This window comes from Lampetra planeri, chromosome 3 (genome assembly GCF_965212315.1).
Source record: "Lampetra planeri chromosome 3, kcLamPlan1.2.h2, whole genome shotgun sequence".
NCBI classification, from domain to species: Eukaryota; Metazoa; Chordata; class Hyperoartia; order Petromyzontiformes; family Petromyzontidae; genus Lampetra; species Lampetra planeri.
This window is the reverse complement of record NC_136109.1, coordinates 28,576,453-28,599,754: the sequence shown is the minus strand read 5'-3', so window position 1 is coordinate 28,599,754 and position 23,302 is coordinate 28,576,453. Positions and strand designations below refer to the sequence as shown.

The window sequence follows — 23,302 nt, the reverse complement described above, 5'->3', positions numbered from 1 at the left end:
AACACTAATTGTTATAACACTCCTACAACATCAGAATGCAGCACCACATTAAATACGCACTACAATGACAATAGTTTAAAGCGATTTGAAGCATGTTTTATTTTCAAAATGGAAATATGGTTTTGGGGGGGGCAGAGCTTTGTGACGTCATATTTGAGGGGGGGGTCTGACTTTTTGTGACGCCGTGTGACGAGGGGGGGGGGGTTCAAAAATCGTCCAAAATCGCGTGACGTCATTTATGGATGGCCCCTTAAATAATAATTTTAAAAAAGCGAAACTGATGAAACCTCCAATTCTGCTGATAATTGTTTCGTAAGCAGGGGAGCTGCTGCTGCTGTGTGTTTAACGACGCTACCCGTCATTGGAACCTCCTTTGCCAGTAGCAAAATATGATCATTGTTTTTTTTACCCTTTTATCTGGCAACAAAACTGACACCTTTTTTACAAGGAGTTTTTTTTGTTTGCATTCCGACTGCAGGTATTGTGGCCAATGCAAACATGACTCCTTGTAAAAAAAAGGTGTCAGTTTTGTTGCCAGATAAAAGGGTAAAAAAAACAATGACGCTATCCGTGTTGACTTTTTCTTTGTGAATTTGCTGAAGAGTTATTCGACCAGACGCGGGTCACGGGCCCGCGCCAAATGACGCCACCTCGGCCCAGGAATGGCTCCGTGGCATTGTGAGAGAACCCACGGGCGTCAGCGCCACGGGGGGCACATTGGTCTCCATCCAGAGCGGTGTTCATTGACGAGGAGCGTGTCGAGTTGTCGTTGTTGTCGTCCCGTGGTTTTCGCGAGCAACGTCCTCACGCGCTGCTGCTGCTGCTCTCAGACGATTCGCACCGCAAGGCCGCAGCCTGCTCGCCATGAAGAGGAGGCGCTTGGGCCACGGGTCGCCACCCCCCGAGCCCCCACCCCGCGTCCCCCGAGCCCCCACCACCCCGAGCCCCCACACCCCGAGACCCCCGCCCCCACCCCGCGTCCCCGCCCCCACACCCCGAGCCCCACGCCCCCACCCCGCGTCCCCCACCTACCCCCGCGTCCCCCGCCCCCACACCCCGAGCCCCCCGCCCCCACACCCCGAGCCCCCCCCCCCGCGTCCATCCCCCGCCCCCCCTCTCCGTGACGGCTGTGACGTCACTTACTTGCGACCGAGCCGCGCGGCTGCCAGGACGCGGCGCGCTGTGGTGGTGGTGTCGGTAGCCCCGTGGTGGTTGTTGTAGTTGTGTTGGTGGTTGTGTTGTGGTTGTGGTTGTGTTGGTGGTGGTGTTGGTAGCCCCGTGGTGGTGTCGGTGGTTGTGTCCGTTTGTTGGTGCCTGTATCCGTGGTTGTTGTTGGTGTTGTAGTTGTGTTTTTGTGCGTTGACTGCGCCTGAGTGGTTGTGAGTGGTTGTGTTTGTGACAGTGGTTGTGTTGGTGGCGCTGGTTGTGAGTGGTTGTGTTGGTGTTTGTTTCTGCTCGTTTCGTAGTCTGTGCAGTCGTGGTTGTGTCTGATGGTGCGCTTGTGAGTGAGTGTGTGTGACTCTGGTTGTGTTTGTCTCTTGACAGCCACCCGTAATATCTTTCGAGCTTTCCCCGTCCGCCTTTGTAGTCGTCGTCTCTGCGGCTTTGTTATTATTGTCCCTCGTTGTTGGCCCGGGCTGGTGGTGGTCATGCTGGAGCCGGCCCCCCCTCAGTATCGTGACCCCCAGGAGGCCACCACGAGAACGGAGAAGATTCTGCACCTCCGCTCTCAGCGTGGACACGGAGTGAGAGTCCGCAGAGAGCTCTATCTGCGCCAGGACGTGGCCTGCTCAAGCGCCCTCTGCGTGGCCCAATGTGACCGCGGTGCGTGCCCTAAGTGCTCCCCTGATATCCTTACAACGCCCCCCGATATACATGGATATGGTCTCAAAGGCCAAAGTGTGTATGTTTAACTTCTTTCGCACCGTACGTAGCCAACCGTGTTAATCAGAGGTGCGGGGGATGAACAACAAAGTAAGGTGCTGGGCTCCCATGCAGGGGCATATACTGAGGTCCACCTTGGGTCACATCGAGGCCCCGTGCCGCACAACTGAACTCCCGGGGCGTCTGAACTGGGTTGCTTCAGGGATCCGGGGCGCTCAACGATTGTGGCACCGATTGCCTTCGCAGGCCAAACGGGAGTGACAGAACCCCTGGCTGATGTTGCACACAAGCACTTTGCAGTGTCCCCCTTGAGCCCCTGCACCTGGGCACACTGGGGCCACTTGGACTACAAGTGTGAAAGATCACACGCAAGCTCCGAGGACTGATCAGGGTCCCTTTGGGGTTTTGATCTGTATCACACTGGAGTCCTCCCACGTCCCAGAGCAGAGTCAAGGTTCCAAGTGGGGCCTAGTGATGGGGTCCCCTTAGTCGTAACAGGGTGATCATGTGCGCAGCGCAGTACAAGGACACTTTCAGGATAATGAAGTTGGCAGGTTATGATCACAAAACCAAATATTACACCAAGCTCACACCTTTAATATAACTAATTTATTTTCCACCGAAAGCAACTTCGAGGTCTTCACATTCGACAGCGCTTCGTTAACAATTATTTCACAATTCTACGCCTGCTACCCCTTTCCCTTGGGACTCCGCTTCACTCCCCAAAACTGTCCCTACCCGACACCCTTGACCCCCACCCTGGGTTTGCAGGGTCCAAGCTGCTGGGTGCCAACCTCACCCATTACCTGGTACCAGGCTGCACCGTGGTGCAGGAATTCCTGGAGATCCTGGAGCTGCCCGAGCTGCAGGGCGTCGTGTTCACGCAGACCTCCTGCAATGCCCTGCAGCACGCTAAGGGCCGCAGGTAATGGGGGTGGAACCACGCGCACCAACTCTCTTGCGCTCTCCGTTATGGGTTTTTTTCCCCCCCCAAAAGTACTTTCTTGATACAAACAATTCAGGTACACACCACAGAGGATATGAAAGGGGGTTGACACCAGCACAAACACATGACTGATTACAGTGCAATGGAAACCTGTCTAAACCGCATTGTGTCTTCCTAAGCTCTGATACTCTCGGAGGATAAGAAAAAAAGGGTGGGGGGGGGGGGGCCTAAATGCCCTAATGATTGCTCTTTAAGAGTCAATGCCCACTGGAGGAGAGGGAGTTAAGGGGTTCTATGTTTGGTGGTAAGCTTCCTCCCTGCGCCTTAGTGTGGCACTTAGATGCTCTAGAGCGGCAATTTTTTTACAAATTATTGGCCCATTCCTGCAGTGTTGGAGGGAGTCGTGCTCTTTCCAATTGGCTATATTAGTGCATTTTTCCATGACATTGAACATTTGGGATAATATATTTGTTTCCCTGGAAAGGCCTTGAGGTTTCAACCCCAACAGGGACGTTTCTGATGAGGGTGGGATGCTCTTTTTGTGAATGTGGTTCAAGTAGCAAATTGATAATTTAAAAAAAAAATCTGATAACGTCTAGACATTGCCAAAAGGCATGTCTATGTTTGAGGGGCTCTCCGGTACCTTTTGGATCGCCACGCGCAGACAAATCAAGGACGGGGTTTTCGAAACAAAATTTTCGCACCGCAGTAGGGTTTTTTTTACCTCGGTTCAAATACAAATTAAATTGTTACAAGCCGCACTTGCATGTTCCTCGTTAAGTATAGCTAGCATTTAATTATATTGTATTGGTACCTTGTCACATGGGGCCACACGTAAATACGCAATGTCTCCTTGACTTAAAAGCAGTGCTCTATACGTCACATGGAACGCTTTTTTAAAAACGCCTTCAATTAAAATATTAACGAAGATAAAATGGTCAATGCGAACAGACGTTCCTCGGTTAATTTCAAGGCATTGAGTTTGGAAAATGCTCACCGAGGTGGTTCAAAGAGAGCAACATGGGTGTGATTCGGTGCTCTGCATTGGTGAGAACCCTTAGGGAAAATGATTACGGGTGTCTGTTTTCAACTAAGAGTGGTAGGATCTGGCAGAGGGAAGTAAGTGTTGGCCAGAGTGTTGTGTGGTATTAAGTGCATTCATTGGTTGTGATGATCTCTTGAGCTTGGTTCTGCTCTGTTGTGGGCGGAGGTGGGGCTGTAGCTTGTTTATAGAGGGGGCTTGGTTAAATCACATGTCAATTAAGACAATCAGGAATCGGTGTGGAGATAGTTCGTACAGTTCGGCATGCTTTTTGTGAGTGTGATGCACAGCTCTTTAGCCACCTGTTGCGTGAAAGTGGGGCAAATTAATTAGATGTTCTCATGTGTGCATTGCAACATTCAACCATCGTGCAATTATTCCCCGTGATGTTCCTGTCTGCCAGTTGTCTACACAAGGAGTTTAAAGAGCAGTTACTTTTTTTTAAACACTGCCAAGGGACAAAGCCAGTAAAATTACAAAAATATCACTCGGCGACTTAACCAGATCGTCGATGGAAGCAATATTAGTTGAAGTTACTTTTAAAAGGGAGGGAAAGATTTGGGGCTACAGGAAGGAAAGCAGAGTTAAATTCAACAAATTCTTAATCTTGTCAACTGTGGGGGTGTAACAATTCACCCTCAACAATTCGATGACGTGTTGCAATTAAATTATCGATTATTTTATTTACATTGTGGTGAAGCATAAAACAATATTGATCTTGTGAGCTCAAGAATCAATGTTAATCTACTGTATGAAGTTACATGTACACGTACAGTCCTTATGTTCGTCCGCTGCTGGATGAGGGCCTCCCCACACCGTGTGAGTTACTGTACCATACTTGACCACATTGGCCAATGTAGGTTGATGAAGGCAGGCGGCATAGACGTTGAAGCATAGCACAGTACAACAAATTGTTACGTGCCCTGTTGCATCCGTTTCAAGAGTGTGTAGAAATGCGTGTGTTTTCGTTTGTTTTTAGGCACTACAACAGACTGAGGAGCTTGCTGAAGGACATGCGAAGGGAGTGCGTGATGTTTGCCAACGAGTTCCAGAGGTTTGCCTACTGTGCCCGGGAGCCCGGAGAGACTCCTGAAGCCTGGAAAACAAGGTGACTCACACAGTCAAACACGCACTTTATTTACCCCCAAACAAATCATTCATCCCTGGATCAACTTTGGTCCAATTGCTTGGGTTAAAGGGGTATTCATTGGTATTTTATTTGAAGCTTGCAAAGTTGTGTTTGGGAGTAACATGACAAGGGTTAAGTTTTGTAGGCACAGGCTGATGGTGCTGAAACAAGTTTTTGTCATGAGGTGAGCTGAAATGGCAATTCAATTCAAGCAAGGCTTGCATTGTCCACCAACACACAGTACAGTGGGATAATAAAACATCAATGATGGAATGAAAAGTCGGATGCCCAGTGTAGGTACACGTTCCCTTTCATCTGAATTTTGGAAAGTTCGTGTGGATGTCACATCAACAATAGGGTAAATAGCCAAGGTATTACCATAATCAACGCGCTCCCTGGGTGGCCCTAATCCACTGGTGGAGAGTCCAAATTCATATGGTAGGGAACAATCTATCCATAGGATAACCACGATTGGTTTCCCACAAAGTGGTTCTCACTTTATTGGCCACTGAAGGATGATGATTCCCAGAGTCACAGTGTTACTCAAGTCAAGAGTTTATGGAATAATACTTATTTATTTGACAGCAGAACACGTTCAATGCCCTCACATTTAAATCTGCCGTGTGCGTCGTTATTCAGATCCGTCTACCAGGCAGCTGTTTGGTACTACGATCACCTCGTGGGACAGATCCCCATTGTCATGTTAACAGAAGACCCCGAAGATGTGCGCAGATACGGAGCCGCCACGCCTGGCGTTTTTGTGATGCTTTTCCTGGTAAATCGTTGTTCTTGCTCTTGACAGTGTCATTGTTTTTTTATCTGTGTGTGTGTATGTTTTAATACACTACCATTTGGTTAAATTATTTGGTGATATTGCATTGGCAGTGGTGCACAAGCTCACATGGCAGTGGGTTGAGTTTAAATTACAAATGTACTTCTTTGAAGATATGTTGAGTTCGTTTTACCATTTCGATGAGTGTCTAAGCCCTGGCTTGCTGAATTTGTGATGAGAACAAACAATATGATAATTTACAGTGTGGATTTATAACATCTTTAAATGCGACCTCAACATAAGATGATGTACAAATGCATAATCTTGGCTTCAGCTTACAAGTGAGCACACCCAGGTTGTTAGAGACTAGCGCTTGTCACTGACGGAGCCCCGAATGCATGCTTGTGCTTCCAGGATTACCTGCAGAACTTTTGGCCAGACGTCCAGATGGCACACGAGCTGTATGCATCCATACACCAAATGCTGCAGGAAAGCAAGAGTCAGGGCTTGTCCAGCAAGCGAGAATTTCCCGAACATTTGTCCCAGGAAGTGCTGGAGGCTGGCATCAAGTCCAGCCGCTACATTAAGGCAAGACGAACAAAAGGCACCATCCTCTCGTGTCCCCTTCTAAGAGCCAGTTATTTAGTGGTGGCGTAGCATGGTTCGCATGGACCCCGGTGCAAGGAATGAATTGGGGCCCCCCTGTCCAAATTCCCACCCTCGTCGTAGCCCGGAACATAAAGCCACTCCGGCCCATGGGCCTCAGTTCAGTTGCACTACGTGAACACTTCGTAGCTATGCCACTGGTGGACAAACGCAGTTAGGTATAAACTTTAATTTAAAATGTTTGTAACAGGAATTGGTTGCAAATGTATAAAGAAAGTGTAATCAACAACCACTATGCAAAAATAAAATTGATTATTAGTGATCAGATGGCAAAAGCAAATATGACATCTAATTAGTAATCAGATCTAAAAAGCTTTACTTGATCAGTTAAGAAAGTGACTATGCCATCAAGCAAAGATCCCCCATGTAGCCTATACAGGTTGTTGGGGCAAGCGCTGTTAGCGAGCGCCTATTAAGGCCAGCACAGTGCAAGAGGGGATGGTTTGCCAGCACCACGCCCAGCCACCATTGTTTCCCCAATGCTGATGTTGACATATGGCACCAGGTACATATTTGAGGCTTTGTCGATCCATACCTTGAGCAATATGATGGAAACTTTTTCATGGCTTGAGTTTGAATGTATTTTCAAAACGGAGTTTGTTAGGTGGTGATGGGAAGTCGTGCTCTGATGTGATCTGATAGAAGCATGTGCCATGATGATTCTAAGTGAAAATGTATTGAATCTGGTGCATCCATGCGTGCAGGGAATCCTCAGCGTGAACAAACACCGGGCTCAGCTGGAGGCGTTTGTACGGTGCCAGGTCAGCGACTCCAAACAGGCAGGTGAGATGCAGGAGGGTTGTTTGACCACAGTTAACCACGCTATGCAAGTCAGTTCAGGTTGATGAATCAGGGTGTCCAGCAATGACTGGTTGGTTTTGGAGCTTGTATTATATAGGCCTCTGCTGTGTTTTGGGTTGCATCATGCTGTTTGGAATGGTGTCCGATGTTTCATTCAGAACAACACACGGTACAACCCGAAGACTCATCAGAGGGTTACTCGCTAATGATGTTCACTGTTGCCATCGATCAAACTTAAGGTCACCAGGTTCATAGGGCAGTGCGGTAACCGCTTAACTTTTGCCCCCACTTTATATTCATATTGTGCTTCGTGTTAAGAACTCGTCTTTAAAATCGGCGCTCTCTCGGCAGAGTTGCAAAGTGACGTGCTGGTGCCGGGCGTGAAGGCGCGTAACCGCGCGGTGCACGGGGACACGGTGGTTGTGGAGCTTCTGCCGCGTGCCGAGTGGCACGGCCGCGCCACAGGGCTGAGTGGGGGCGACGGCACGGACGAGCGTGCCGAGGAGGAGGCGGCGCCGAAAACTGAGCCCATGCCCACCGGTCGGTGCATTAACATCATCATCACCGCTGCCACAGCAATGTCAGTCATTCACCACTACCTGATTTAATCGCCGTTTGCAGAAAACAGTAAACCTTGAATACGATGATGTACCCAGTTAGCATTTAACTAAAAATGCATATCCCTACCCATTTTACATTGGCTTCTTGGGTTTCAAGCTTTAATTATTCTCATGCATACACATTCCTGAGCAGATCAATTCAGCTTTCTTTACTGCAATTTAATGATAAGCACAACTTTCAAAATAGGCTGCTGCCAGTTGCATTTGCGGCCTGTTTTCTGGCTTGCTGTTATGTTCTCATCACCATGCTGCAGTTACTTCCATTGACATTTAAGCGGGGAAATACGCTTTCCACCAGAAATAAAGACTTCGTGCATCCTATTGTTTTGAGGCCTAAAAGCCCAGGAAACTGTCACCCTCCTTGGTATCTTCTGGACATCTGTGAAAAAGACCTTTATAGCTCATTGGATTCCTCCAGTATAAATGTAATATTCTGATTCTGATCTGACGCTGCTGATCGCAGGGCGGGTGGTGGGCATTCTGCAGAGGAACTGGAGGGACTACGTGGCTACCTTTCCCTCTGTGGACGACCTGGTGGGGCAGAGCGCCAAGTCCCAGAAAGTCCTCGTCGTGCCCTGGGATTTCCGTGTGCCCAAGATCCGCATCAGCACCAACCAGTCACAGGCGCTACAGGTGAGTTGCCTTGTGGTGCAAGCGTTTGGCTGTTCATCGATCGGCTGGAGGCCTGAATTTGGTGCCATTACGAATGTATACTTGGTGTAAAAAGTCCAGAATTAAGACTCGTGAATAATATTGGCCCAACTTTTAATGCAGAATAATTCTGAAAACATTTTGAGACTTAGTGAGGCTTTCCTGGAAAAAAAATGTTATAATGAAGACCTTGCTCTTCTCTGCCAATGACCGATGACTTTCCATCTGTACAAATTGAAACACGGTAGTGTGTTGCCTATGTTTATAACATTTTGACCGCTCTCTTGTACAAATGACAAATGTTCTGCATCGATATGTTGAGCAGACTGGCTCAACGCTCGTTTGCGCCTCTCCTTTCGCCTGTTTAAGTGACACCTGCGTGCCGGTGCTGGCTCGCCGCCTCTGCCATTTTTCACGCAGGACTACCGCGTGGTAGTGCGCATAGATTCGTGGGAGGCAACGTCCCAGTACCCGAATGGGCACTTTGTGCGCGTGCTGGGCCGCGCCGGAGAGCTCGAGACGGAGGTGGCCGCCCTCCTGGTGGAGAACGCCATCTCCGTGTTGCCCTTCTCCGAAGCCCAGGTGAGGCTGCTCAGCCATCAAAGAGCTGGGGGCTAAGAGATTGGGGCACTTTCGCCCATAACACATCAGTATGAGGGCTGCCACACAGCCTGCAAGGGGTGTTACCACATCTGTGTATCGTGGGGGGGCCGCACTAAAGGCCACTAGGGGCCGCCAGTGGCCTGCAGGCCTTGCAATAAAGAACACTGAATTATGTCATATTCTAATTCAATTAAAAGCATGACTGTTATTTATTTGGCATGTTCTGAGAATGTCTCCCACGGAGATGGAGTAATGAAATGAAGCCTTTATCCAGCTCTGAATAGATCACGAATGATGATGGTCACATGGAAAGAGGAACAAGTGATACAGCTCCACACCTCATTCACCTGGTTCTGCCACCGCCCCATTTGGACACAGGAGTTGCTGTGTCATCAGCTGATGCTGGTGAATACGGCAGAAATACCACCGTCAAGCAGTGGCTGATGATATGGCAAGACGAACAAGCGATACTGCCCAGGGACTTTTTCACCCTGTTCTGCCGTGGTCCCATTCTTCCTCTGCAGCTGCGAGAGATGCCAGTGGACTCGCCAGAGACGCCGTGGCAGATGGACAGCGAGGAGGTGGCGCGTCGTCGCGACCTGCGCTCCTCGCACCTAATTTTCAGCGTGGACCCGCCGGGCTGTGAGGATGTGGACGACGCACTCTCCGTGAAAACAATCGCTGGGGGGAACCTGGAGCTTGGTGTGCACATCGCAGACGTCACGCACTTTCTGCGGCCCCACTCGCACACGGACCTCGAGGCCCGCGCGCGGTAACATGCGCCCCTCGCACACCCACCCCACCCCCGTTACCCCCGTGAGCGCGTACGCACCAACACGTCCATTTCACCAAAGCAGAGATCACACTAGAGAAGGCTTTTAAAGGAAGATCCAAGCCAAACAAACATCTCATCTAACGAGCTTCTGGGGACAACAGATGCAGTTATCGCCAGCCACCTAAACTTTTAGTTGTTTCTGCTGCGGCCTGCTTCACGCAGCAGCAATGGAGCTTTCATAAAGAGATCAATTTTGGGGTCCTTCATTACACAGGGGCACTATGAGCCCAGGACACCCAGCAGGGGTGTGTATCTGCGTCTTTCTTTAAGGGGCTTTAGAAGTTGACGGTGTAAAAGGCAATGACGGCGTTGTCTTGCTGCTTGCAGGGCCACCACGTACTACTTGGCTGACCGCCGCTTCGACATGCTGCCCTCGGTCCTCAGTGGCAACCTGTGCTCGCTGCTGGGTGGTGTCGACAGGTAAGAGCCGCCAAATGGTAACAGATGGTGGTATCTCGTTCAACCGTTGTGCGAGCCCAGTTAAGTGAATTGTCTTGTTTGCATGACAGACCTGGGAGGCTGTATCATAAATAAAAAAGAATCGTTTTCATAGCCAAAATTAACACCTGCCATTACTTTTAGGCTGGTGGTACGAGTGAGATAGCATCAAACTAGAATCGGTGCAGATTAGCCGGTGAACATTGCATTAAAAAAAATCGATTCTTGAGTCTAATTGCAGCTCCCAAGTCGTGGCGATTCACTGAATATTTGTGGGTGATGTGCACCATTAACTCATTGCATGCCCTAACATTGATCCCAAAGGCCCATTGGATCATTGACCAAATTGTTTCTTTACTTTGGCAAGATAACAAATCTATTTCATCCAGAAGTGGATTGATCATGGCTGATGACTAGTATCTTTTAATTAACCAGGAGATGAAATATAGACCATTTGAGATGTCAAAAAATATTGCCTCTTTTGCAAGGGTTACCTGGATTAATGATGATGAACAGATACTTCCCTGTGTATGTACAATTTAAACATTTAAAGTATCTAAATGTAACCCAGTTAAATAAGGAGACAAGCACATCACGATAATATTAAGGAGTTTTTTTTCTGTCTTCGAAAGAGTTCAAGTCAGGGTTAGACTGATATAGAGCAGAGAAAAGGTACAAATGGAAACACTTCGTAGAGACAGAGAAAAATAGAAAAGTCGGAAAGTCTTTAGCCTCAACACAATCCACCGAGGCGTCACACGGCGACGTTCTTTTGCAGGTATGCGGTGAGCGTGCGGTGGGAGCTTGACGGAGACACGTACGAGGTGAAGCGCGTGTGGTACGGCCGCACCGTCATCCGCTCGGCCTACAAGCTGAGCTACGAGACGGCTCAAGCCCTGCTCGACGGGGGTGCGGCCGCCCAGGGGGTCACCATCCCCGAGCTCGCCGCTTTCGACGACGGAACGCGACAGGTGCCCGCCGCGCCCCCTCATTCCCCATGCTCCAGGTCCGATGTAGCGGTCCGCTCAGACCCCGTGATTAAATACGTCTTAACCACTGCCGCGGGTTTCTAAGTAAACACCCTGCGGTTACCCTCCCCCCCACCACCTCCAGGAGCGGCTGCGTGAGCTGGTGTGGGCCCTGGGCCGTCTGACGGACGTGGCACGGGCCATGCGCGCCCGCCGCACAGAGGAGGGAGGCCTGGAGCTGGAGAGTGTGGAGGTGCGCGTGCAGATGAGCGAGTCGCGCGACTCCATCGCCGACCTCGTACCGCAGCAGCCGCTCGAGGTGCACGAGACCGTGGCCGAGTGCATGATCGCCGCCAACCACTGGGTGGCTCGCCGCGTGGCGCAAGCGCTGCCCGGCCGCGCTCTGCTGCGTCATCACCCGCCTCCGCGACATGAGTTCTTCGAGGAGCTGAAGGCGTGTGCTGCCGCGCTGGGCTTCCACATCGACACGAGGCGAGTCGTTGCACGCCGCTGCTACTGCTGCTGCTACTGCTGCTGCTGCTACTGCTGCTGCTACTGCTGCTGCTGCTAAACGTGGGTGACAATTCAGGCCCCTTGCCATCGGATGAATTGTCAGGATTCAAGAGCATGATTCGTTTCGCTAAGTACTCATATGATGGTGTGTATCAATCGATACAGACTTAAGACAATGGCCCCTTGAAATGACTATAAGTACAACATTCTTGCACCAATAACTCATTGTTTCTGTGAGATGGACATGTCAGTTACGTTTCTGACTTCAGTATTGTCTATCCAAATATTAAAACCCCAGTCGACCTTTGCCAAGTGGGAGGTTGCTTATTCTCCCAGGGTGTCTGGAGATTCCATCCCCCAGACATCAGTGCTGCCAAATTCCTCACTCTCTTCAAGTCCAGGCTTAAAACGTTCTACTTTTCTCTGCCTATAACCACCTCTTTGTGGTAAATATGCCCACAGTTTATCTACAGGATCTTGAGATGTGATGTGTAATTGGATGCTATATAAATATAAAATGTAGTTGTACTGTTACACGGCTGCAGCAAGAATCATGGTAAGGACATTTAACATGTAAAGGACTGAATTTAAGCTTCATCACTCTTGCAAGTATTACATGATTTAAAATGTTTTATTTTGGCTTCAGCTCCAACAAGGCGCTGGCAGGGTCTCTCGACAACGCCGTGGATCCCAACGACCCGCTCATTAACAAGATGCTTCGCACAATGGCGGTCCACGCCATGTCCAACGCACTCTACTTCTCCACTGGCTCCCTGCCCGTCGACCAGCACTACCACTACGGTATGGTCACAAGCTAAAACCCTCTTTCATCATCGTGAACAATATCATCATCATCATCATCGTGAACAAAATCTCAGCCATGATCAATCCACTGCTGGATGAAGGCCTCCCCAAGCATTCACTATGTCTCACAGCCTTGCGATGTTGTAATCCGTCTAGCAAACTACATGACGTGTCCTGCACAAGCCCACTTAATTTTCATTACCCCCTAATAAAATAAGTTCAGTCAGCAAGGCCTGGGAAACCAGTTATTTTGCTTTACAGTTTCCTTTCATGTAATTTTAACAATTGCGAAATACGCCGTAACTTTCATCTGCTCCAGGATCTCTCAACTGAACTGTAACACCTTTCACTAATACTTAAACTTTTTGCGAAACCACTCTGCTGCGGGCAATTTAATTAAATGGTCATTTTGTTGAATCTTGATGCCTCTGCAATCCCCCCATCGAGGTCACGACCCAATTTGAGAAGCAATTTTCATCTCGATAAAATTATGTCACAGCAGCTTTAGCAGACACTTTACAGGGAAAATGGTACACCTAATCTCTTAATTGAATGGTTGCCAGAAAACAAATTAGTTGTGGGGTATGTACTGTGACTGGTAAGTTCTTCAGCCACCAGTCACTCAAGCAGACACCAAATTCTTCAGACACAACTGTATTTAGATGCCAAAGGAGGGAACGCCCGATAGGATGTCACCCATGGAGAAGACACAATGAGATTAGATCGAGTGCAGTGCAGAAGCAAGATGGACTGTGATATCGCGAGATCACGATGGTGACGACTTGGGGCGGGGGGGGGGGTCTTTAACCAGCACTGGATAATGATTATGTAAACCAAATCGAGCTCGATCCTTCTCGGCTTCTTATCTCGTCGTCCTGTGCTCACCGTGGCGCTGTGCAGGCCTCGCGCTAGACCACTACACGCATTTCACGTCGCCGATCCGGCGCTACGCCGACGTGATGGTTCACCGGCAGCTGCTGGCCGTGCTGGAGGCCAAGGGGGCGCCGGAAACCACACTGCTCAACACCGAGCTGCAGGAGCTGTGCGAGCACATCAACGAGAGGAACAGGGTGAGCGAAAACTTAAGCCGCAGCATTGCGTGGCACGGAAGGGCCCGAGTAGAGCGGATTCCTGCCGACACCCAACTAAATCTTGGGCGTGTGCATTTGGGTTTGAAAGTAGCTTGGCAGCTGGCCACACTTGTCTTGTTTTTAAGTGGGTAATTCATGTTTTAGGGATAACCTAGAATGCAAATTGCTGCTTCAGTAAATCATATGTAGTGGGAGTAAATCTTGTGGCAGGATTGTAGTGGCAGGTATTTGTAGTGAAAATATACTTTGTTTAAACCGTCATCTATTTCAGAAAGATGAATGGACGAAAGGGTTTCAACTGGTTCAGTTTGCATCGAGCAGCAGAGCTCCACTTACAGGACAAAGGCACATCACCTCTCTTATCTCCTTATGACAACAGCTCCATTTTTTTTATTGACTCTCCACTCATTAGCTATACGTTAATAACGCGGCCACCCTCGGGATATGCTAAGACTCATTACTTATTGATGTTAAGTGGCCTAAATGGTTCGCCTTTGTAGCTTGCGTAGGTGGACTGGCCATGAGGCGCTAGACAGCTGGTCGTGTGGTCTCTGGTTTTCACAGGCTGCCCAGCAGGCTCAGAAGGAGTCCATTGAGCTCTTCCAGTGCCTGTTTTTCCGCGACAAGGACCCCGAGCAAGACGATCGCTGCGTCGAGGACGGCATCGTTTACTCGCTTCGTGCCGACGGCGTTCTCATCCATGTGCCGCGGTAACCGGAACTTCTCTTCACATTTAACATGTAGTAGGCTTTCGCGACCAATATTATTAATAACAAAAGTTATTTTGGGTTAATCGCGTAAATATTCCGGCACAATTCGCCCGATGAAGCTGGTTGTAATTACCAGCGAAACGTCACAGTACTCAAAATTGTAAATGTTGTAGTAACTAATTGGCATGTTTTGTTTACATGACAAACCTTACTGATTGGCTGTGTTGGGTGGTGGTGGGTTAACGACACATTTATATTTACGTGATTAACCCAAAATAACTTTTATTCTCTTCCCATTGCCAGAGGTCACAGATGATGACCTCGCAAATGACGTTTCAACAAGTCAATTTGAAAGTGTCTCCATGTTTGATTGAGCATGGGGTGGTCATCATCCTCTTATGGTACCTCTGAGCCAATGGTAGATTGCTAAATTTAATTGAGGATAATTCTCTATGGAATGCCCAATAATTACAAGTAATACATCAACCAAAAGATTCTTACACTCATAAAAATTATATGAAGCTAACAGGGGCCCAAATCTTTACATCCTTGCTGTTAACATCCCACAAATTGATGCTCATTTCATTGACCTCGGATGAATGATTGGCTCTCGCTTCCCAGCTGATATTTGAGCTTGATGACTTTCTGATTGTGAGTTGCATGGAACCACTAGCCTAGTACTTGTCATCAATGTAGCGATGGGCAATGATTGACTGTATTCTTAATTTGCTTCTCCCCTCACCCTCTCCCCCTCGACAGATACGGTTTAAAAGGAGCAGCTTATCTCAAGAACAAAGATGGGCTCGTGGTCAGCGTGGGCACGGACGACGTCTGCGAATTTGTTCCTGGCTGCATCACGAGGGGGAAGAATCACATCACGACACAGCCGAGCGTGGGGCGCAGCCTCACCGTCCGCCTGTTTGACCACCTCACGGTAGAGCAAACCTCTCCCCTTTTTTATAACCAACTTTGTAGTGCAAACAAATTACAAGGATCTAAAAGTCATTGAGGAAAGGATAACACAGCATTGAACAAACTGAGCAAGTCATTTCTCACCGCCACACTGTAACTTATGATCGAAAAAAATTTGTTGTTAATGGTAAATGTCTTGTGACAATGATGTAATCTGAATTGAATGTTTTTCTGAATTGGTTACTATTGACATCTTAACCTGGGTGGAAATGCACATCGACACGTTTCAAAGTCAACTACAACGCCTCACCAGGTGGTCCTATTAACAGAGTGCTCATTTACAATCTGAAGGCTGTGCGTTGAAACCCTGGTAGAATATTACTGCACTTAGTCCATCATTAGTATTAAGAAAATCAAATGGTTATCCTCCAAAGAGAGTGGTCCCCTCTATAAAAATGTGTTAGCCAATATTCCACGTCATCCAATTCTTGGCAACAAGTGCCAATGTCTGTAAGTGGCAAAAATCACCTTCATCGAGATGTAAATATGGCTTCGACTTCACATCACCTTTTGTCCGCACCTCCTGGGCAGGTACGGATTTCCGTGCAGCCACGACGAGCACACGCGGACACAATCCGGCTGGAGGTGACACGAATGGAGCAGCATCGGCCTCGGGATAAAATGTCGGAAGCGGCATCCGCATCGACCAACGCTGCTGTGGCAGAAGGGCAGCAGGACAGCAGCATGCCCAGGAATGCCCGGGCGGACATGGTGCGGGAGGTGAGGCAGAGAGCCGAGGAGGGGTCAAAAGTTGTGACACCCAAGAGTGGACGTTCACCTCTCTGGGAGCCCGAGTTCAGCCAGAGCAAAGGATGCCTCTACGATATTCTTGAGGACATCAGAGAGCTGGCTCTGATGGATGCTACCACTGCCTGACATCCGCCACCATGGATAAAAACGTTTTTCGGAAACGTGAAATTGCTTTCGCTCTCCGTTGAGTGAAACCGATAAAAGGGGGGCAATTTGACATGAAAGGGTAAATTGTTAGTAAAATGTGTACAGTAATTTAAAACGATTTTTTTGCACATTTTATTATTAAATTAAGTTTTGTAATGGAGTGTGATTTTCATTAAAAAATGTACATTGGTTCATTTTGTAAAATGTTGACTTTTATTGGAAAATTTCAAATGTAAGTTTCAAAACACATTGCTACACAAAACTGAACCTTAAAAGCATCAAAGCAAATTGATGTACTGGTTTTGTATGTGATGGGGGTCATCAACACAGCACAGCCTTGTTATCCTAATTACAATATTACAGCCAGACCTGTTTTACGGTCATCAGCCCTATATGCCATTACAAATAACAAAGTCAAGAATGTGCCTCCTGCAAGAAGAAAGTTGTGTTTGGCAGGTTTAACCTCCAAATGTGAAATGTACTGTTGCGCACCAACCAAATGCTGCCTATCAGTTGCCTACCACATAGATCGTAGAATGGACATAAAATGCCTCATTTATTTGGAGTGAGTAGCTTGTGCTGTGGCCATTACAGTTGGAACGGGCTGATATTACAACTGATTTAGTTGATGAAGTGTTCATGATGCCACGACATAAAACAAGTACGCTGTGCCAATAGAAATTACACTTAACTCCTGCCTGACTACTCTCTGTAACTTTGGTGCTGTTAAGGTTGATCCTTTGGTTGGGGTTCACTACCATCAGCAGGTGCCCCTTCTGCTACAAGGTTTTGGGTCACAAGTTCGTCGGTGCAGAGGCCTTGTGCTGCTTCAGCCGTTTGTGGAACAGCAAAATCCGCATCGATCCAGTCCATGTCCGTATCCTGAGTGGCTCCTAAAACGACGTCATCGCCACATTCTTTTTCATCCGTTACACTTTGATCCCTTTCATCTTCCAAGCTCGGAGATTCTGAACAGAAAGACAAATATGCGGGAGAATAACTTCACAAATACACGCAAAATTAAAAATTTACTGCTCTGATGAATTATTAACCTAATATCTGTAAAGTAAACCAAAATAAGTCCACCAGCTAACCAGTGGGTTAACTGAGAATAATAATTAGCATCATAGAAAATACAAGTACAAAATACAAGCAGAGAATGTCACCATCATCTCAGTCCAACAAAAATGTTTTACACAACTCATCAGTCCCACAGCCTTCTGAGAGTACAATTTCAGCAGCATGGATGCACTGCAGGCAAACTCCAGACCAATTTTTACAAGTCTGGTGGATTGCCAGACATTACCCTCTCTTTAGGAGGGTCCTTGGCTATAACGTTTGGCATATTGTCTGCTTATCTATTTTGTGGGTTAACTGGGTCTGGTTCTGGTACTTTTTAAATCACATCTTGTATGTAAATGAGTTGCAGCCCCATTATACAGGAGAGCACTTTTTTCCAGATGTAGTGGCATGTGCCTATAATCCAGAATTAGAGATTTGTAGATTGCGTAGATCTGGCAGATCCTAACAAAATTTGCTATGAAGTAGTTTGTATATACTAGCACAGGAAACTACATAGCTGGTCTATGTGTATGAATTTGAGTTTTGCCCCCAAATGGCATGAGTTATTTAAGAGAATAGCATCGTTTTTTTAAATCTATATAACTGGTGGAAAATTTTCTGGTTAATGGACTACGACGACAAGTCAACAAATGTTTGCAGAACCGAGCATTGGGATTTGTTCATCTTCCACAAGACACTCAAAGAACCGATTTACCTTTTTCCTGCGACTGTGAGGATGTGATCGGCACATCCTCACTCTGCAGCTTGGCGATGCGACGCTCCATGGCGAGGCGACGGTTCCGCTCGATCCTTTCGCGCTGCTCATCGGTGAGCTGTGGCGCTGGAGTGCTGCTCATGGGCGCTGGAGTGTTGATGCTCATGGGTCCAGTTCTTGGTGTGCCAACCGAGAAAATTGGCTGCCCACTGCCGTCCAAGCTGTTGTTGAGCCTTTCCCGTTCTGCGTCGTCTGCAGATCACAAAAAAATGATTTGTTTATATCAGGTCTCGCCTTCAGGTTACTTTAGTTGTATTAGGTTACACTCTGGTTTTTAAAAAGGTCACCTGCAATAGTGAGGTTCTGACGAACCAATGAAAACTGTTGAAATGGATGTTTCATGGACAGTGGTCTATACTAAGGGGTACCCAACCTTGGGTATCGCATAAACTCTGAGCGGATTAGCAACTACAATCCCAGTTGCCCACTAGCGGATGCAGCAACAAGATTAGTACACATTTTGGTAACCAACCGTTTTATACAATAGAGAATGGTGCAGAAACCATCGCGGGCAACGATTACAATATAACTGTCCGAATGTATCATTGTCTTCACTGTAATTCACTGAATGCAAAGCAAATTGCAACTTTAGATATAACTGTAAATATTTCCAAACAGAAGATAGTGGCTGGTTACCATTATCATGGTCAATTGTCCTGTAGTCTTCATCAAACACTGGAATATCTAACCGGATCTTCTTGAGGCAGTTCTGCAAATGACAGGCCACAAAATAAGACCAAACTTCGTACAATAGATGTGAAATAAAAATACATTTCAAGACGGCAAAATTTCTGTAAAAAATTTTTAAACATCTTTTCCGCACCTGCACCTCTCGTTTCGACCCCAGGACCTCCATTTTGTCGATGATGTCATCAAACGGCATCTTAGGGAAGAGGCGGTGAGCCCAGTGCTCCATGTTTTTCATGATCAATTTCAGGTCTTCCACCTGCAGCATACCCAGCATTATGAATGCATGTTACAATGCATCAATTCATTAATTTAAATGACTATTAAAAATAAATATTAAATCATAAGTAATAAAATAAGCTTACCTCATGCCCTTTACCTTTAAACTTTACATTTTCAAATGTTTTTCTTAAAGCAGGGAGACCCCTCTCTGATGACAGTCTAAGGAAAATGTATTATATTAATAACGTTTCTTTATCTCATACGTTTAAAGCATTGTTTTCCTAAAACTGAAAAATAAAAAATACAGCAGCATCTTGTACTCACCGCTGGGCATCTAGTTTGAGCCGAGGCCTTTTCACGATTTTCTTAACAGATACTGGCTTGCCTTCGGCTTGAGAGTGGTTCTGAAGCTCCGCCTCATCTGAATGACAAGACAAACTTCAGGACATGCAACTTAACAGAAGAGTTCCATCAAGCGATAGATTGTTTTAAATGTCTAATCCGCATAATTATTTTTAGATATTATAAAACTGCATCTTGAGGGAAACAATGAGCCCAAGGCTACATTTTACAAGAACACTTTCAAGACTACTTCAGTTAAAGTGCACTTGAGTTCAATCCATATAATTTCATTAATTGAGTTTCTAAAATCCTATTTTAGAATAATTTCCCATAATTGCACCTTGTAACCAGAAACATCTACTTGCAAATCAACATTCACAAGTGTTCAAATGCTAGAACCTCAAGATACTTCCTCTACAGGAGCAGCAGTCACAAGTTGTGAATAAAAGCGAATGAATTACTCCGTAAGTAGAGATGTGTAACAGATACCATGAGAGTGTGAATGAAGGGTATATGAACTTCATCAGTTCATGATAAAGGGTACAATTCAAAAGTTGGTGGCGGGACATTAAACCGAGTGGAATGACCATGTCATTGCTGTTTTCCATTGGCCCTACCAAGACAGGGCAACCCAACCAAGTTTAGATTTCCCTTTACCAATATGTAAATTGCACTCAAAATACTTAGTTGAATAATGAATGCTAGTGCTCATTGGCCTCTGCTGAGTCTCAGACCTCCAAAGTTTTCCCGCCGATCAGGGTCACCGTCGTCGGGAGGCGCACGGACCCGATCCTCGTCCGAATCGTCAAACAGTTCCATGACGACGCGTGGTGAGTGAGGAGTTCCTGCTTTGAAGACTCAGCTCTGTGGATTAAGACAGTCATGGGGCTGATAGCATGTATTTCAGTGCTCAAGCAAAGGGTTTGGTTATACGTGGCAGCACTGAATATAGTTTATTTTGTTTAACCAGGTGAGAACTCTAGAGTAATCTCGGTAATGTGCAGGGCAGGGTCACGGTAGTGATGAAAATGGGTTAAACCCATGGTGACGCATGCCTGTAAATCAAGCGCATTGGAGGCATGGGTTGTAGGATTATATATATTTGTGAGACCCCCAAATCCACTGGGCCACGAGGTGACCAAGAGAAGCCATGATAAAAAGTGGGTTTGTGGCCGCATGTGCGAGGACTGGCGACTTGTATCCTCATCCTATGCATGGTAGACTTTCTCCTGGTACTCTGATTTGATCCCACAGGCAAAATACTCCTTAAAACAAGTCACTTTTCAAAACCTATCTTAAGCTGTAACCTTTCAACCAATCAAAACTAACATAGATCATATAATTACTAGTTTTGCACCACCCAGTTATGTATAAGTAACATTAGAATGTGAGCACAATGAATAATTTGTACAAAAAAATTCACCTAATTTCACACGAGATATGTTTTGTGCATTATTTTGATGCACCAAATATATTTCATACATTTTATACTTTAAGTGTTTATATGACTATTAAGGCAGTAGTAGAAATTCCAGTTTTATGGCAGAGCCTATTCGCAACAAGTTATGATGACTCCCCACAAAGTAGTGCTTATTTGTATCGACTTCAGAGACATGATGCGCTGAGGTGGCCCTGACCAAAGGTGAATGGATGACCCCGAGATTAGGAGTGCAGTGGTCTATCAACCGAACCATGCATGCTGTTTTATCCATAAGTAAGCAAGATTTTATTGAACCACCCCATAGTGCTGTGTACGCAGTTCTTAGATTTTATCATAATGACTAATCGGACCCGTGGCTGCATACTTTTAAGCACCGTGTGATGACATGTAACTGTAAAAAGACGTACTTCTAGTTTCAAATCAGACACATCGGCTACGGTAACCCAAGGCGCAAAACAGCAAACAAATACCACACGTATACTGTATAACCAATACAAGCGCTTGTGACCAGTGAATAAAGTGATCGAATTCTGTTCATAGTGGAGATATTTGTAGGAATAAATTACTGTACAGAATTCGAACTATGATAGGAGTCCCAATTGATTTATTGTTTAAATGGGCATTGAGACAACTTGGGTTACCTAGTTTTATCTAGGTTTTCAAGACTACTTTCAAATGAAAACAAGATTATGCTGATAAAATTGTAAGATAAACATGTGCAGAAGTAACCGAGTTGATCGTCTCACCAATGGCTGTACAAAAGCCCATCACAAATGTAATCAGATTGTGCATTTAACCAAAATCCAGCTTTGAATCTTGTAAACATTGCTCTAATTGTCAAGCAAACCACATTACTCTCGACGGCAGGGCAAGTTGGAGAGTGCCGACCCCTACTGTGTATCATCAGAGTTCACTTGAAGCGCTCTCAGAAGTAGTTCTACGCTCTCCGCTTGCGCGGGCCAGTTCGCTACATGGGGGAGTTGCATTGATCCGAGAGATTTCGGAATGGATTGTTCGTTCTGTGACACGACGCTGATAGCACAATTTGGATAAAACTGGGGGGGAAGGCCAAGCAAACAAAAAAATGTGAGACAAAATGACAACTTAAAAATCTAATTATTTATGAATTATAAAATCAGTAAATTATGATAATTATTACTAACTGCACTGCAGTTGGGGTCCCGAGTGAAAGCAACGCGCCAGCTCAAACTTCGGCGAGGGGATAAAATCTACCGAGCCCACAATCACGGTGGGGTGGATAAAGTAGTTACCTGCGTACGGTACTACGTTGGTAGGAAACCAACAGTGGTTGCCGTATAGAAAGAGTCGGGGCTGTTATATGAATACAACATTTGTACCACGCTGGTTTGGGCATTATACCTACTTCCAACAGTTAACTTGAATGCAATTAAACATTAACGCAACTTGGGAATAAAATATGGATCTTATTCAAACGCACGCTGCATCTATTTACCTCACAATACAGTCTTTGATTGTTTTTAACGATTCAACGCCTTAGAACTTAGGGTGGTTAAATACATTGATATTTTGAAATGAATTTTAAATAAAATACGTAACATTGTTGAATAAGTAACACAGAAACCGTGTTCTTACCTTACGCCTTCATTGGATGTAAAAGTCACCACAGAAGGTAAAACCTCCAGTATGACACCATTGTCCTTAGCCAATCAGCGGGTTGTGACGTCATCAGAGAGTTGGAAACGCGCAATCTTATTGGACGGTGGTTTTGGCGGGAACCCGCAAGTGTTTTCCGATTTCATGGACGCGAATCGATTCCAGAAGTCGTCATAGATTCAAAAAGTCGATTTAGATTGCATTGTGTCGAGCTGAGGGAATCGATTTTTTAAATCGATGTTGGAATCGCTAATTCGATTCCATATCGCCACGTGTGGGCTGTAGGGGGCGGACTTACATAAGAGTTCTTAAACGTAAAGTCTGAGGGGAATGACGGCTATAAAACCACAAATATCCACAAACAAGAGCTCGGTTACATCAAACAACTCGAGTCAAAATTGTCATTGTCCATAAAATAAAACCATTAAGGCAAATAAACATCCGTACAGTGTGAATGCATTCATTATTCATTCAACCGGATAAAGTTTCCTCAGTCCTTTAGTGTAAAGTGATCCAAGGAGAAGGGGATGTTGATGGCCAACCCAGTAAACGTGCAAACGTTGGGCCACCCTTGGCACCATCTTCACTGGGCAGTGGTAGAGCCTCACAATGGAATGCCAACCAAACGAGTGAACACGTCTCGTAAAACACAACACCGAGGAGATTGTGCGCTAAAAATCAGCTCGTATTCCATGGATTGTGACATTGCAGGACCGCGAGAGACGCCCATGGCTTCGGGAGGCCTTCACCATCCAGCAGTGGATAGATTCTGGCGATTGAAAGTATTTTTTGTCAC

General features: G+C 46.4%; 2 protein-coding genes across 3 annotated transcripts; one reads left to right on the top strand and one right to left on the bottom strand.

The window, feature by feature from the left end:
• The first annotated feature begins 1,155 nt into the window (after window positions 1-1,155).
• DIS3L (DIS3 like exosome 3'-5' exoribonuclease) lies at window positions 1,156-16,533 on the top strand. Of its 2 annotated transcripts, XM_078592572.1 has the most exons (18): window positions 1,156-1,824; window positions 2,656-2,809; window positions 4,852-4,980; window positions 5,641-5,776; window positions 6,188-6,361; window positions 7,144-7,222; window positions 7,592-7,780; window positions 8,324-8,493; window positions 8,932-9,093; window positions 9,639-9,886; window positions 10,277-10,369; window positions 11,166-11,358; window positions 11,501-11,847; window positions 12,515-12,669; window positions 13,573-13,742; window positions 14,328-14,473; window positions 15,233-15,407; window positions 15,977-16,533. In XM_078592572.1, exons 1-18 carry the CDS (start codon window positions 1,650-1,652, stop codon window positions 16,319-16,321), a joined length of 3,240 nt encoding a protein of 1,079 aa, XP_078448698.1. In that variant the 5' UTR covers window positions 1,156-1,649; the 3' UTR covers window positions 16,322-16,533. The 2 variants fall into 2 exon arrangements, with proteins under 2 accessions (XP_078448698.1, XP_078448699.1); XM_078592573.1 differs by lacking the exons at window positions 1,156-1,824; window positions 2,656-2,809; window positions 5,641-5,776 and having other exon boundaries at window positions 4,892-4,980.
• On the bottom strand, window positions 16,533-22,570 carry TIPIN (TIMELESS interacting protein). Its single transcript, XM_078592574.1, has 8 exons — window positions 22,486-22,570; window positions 20,165-20,294; window positions 19,413-19,509; window positions 19,232-19,307; window positions 19,003-19,125; window positions 18,816-18,888; window positions 18,120-18,371; window positions 16,533-17,310 (listed from the first exon to the last, which is right to left on the bottom strand). The coding sequence occupies exons 2-8, from the start codon at window positions 20,247-20,249 to the stop codon at window positions 17,069-17,071; spliced, it is 948 nt and encodes a 315-aa protein (XP_078448700.1). The 5' UTR covers window positions 20,250-20,294; window positions 22,486-22,570; the 3' UTR covers window positions 16,533-17,068.
• Window positions 22,571-23,302: the final 732 nt, after the last annotated feature.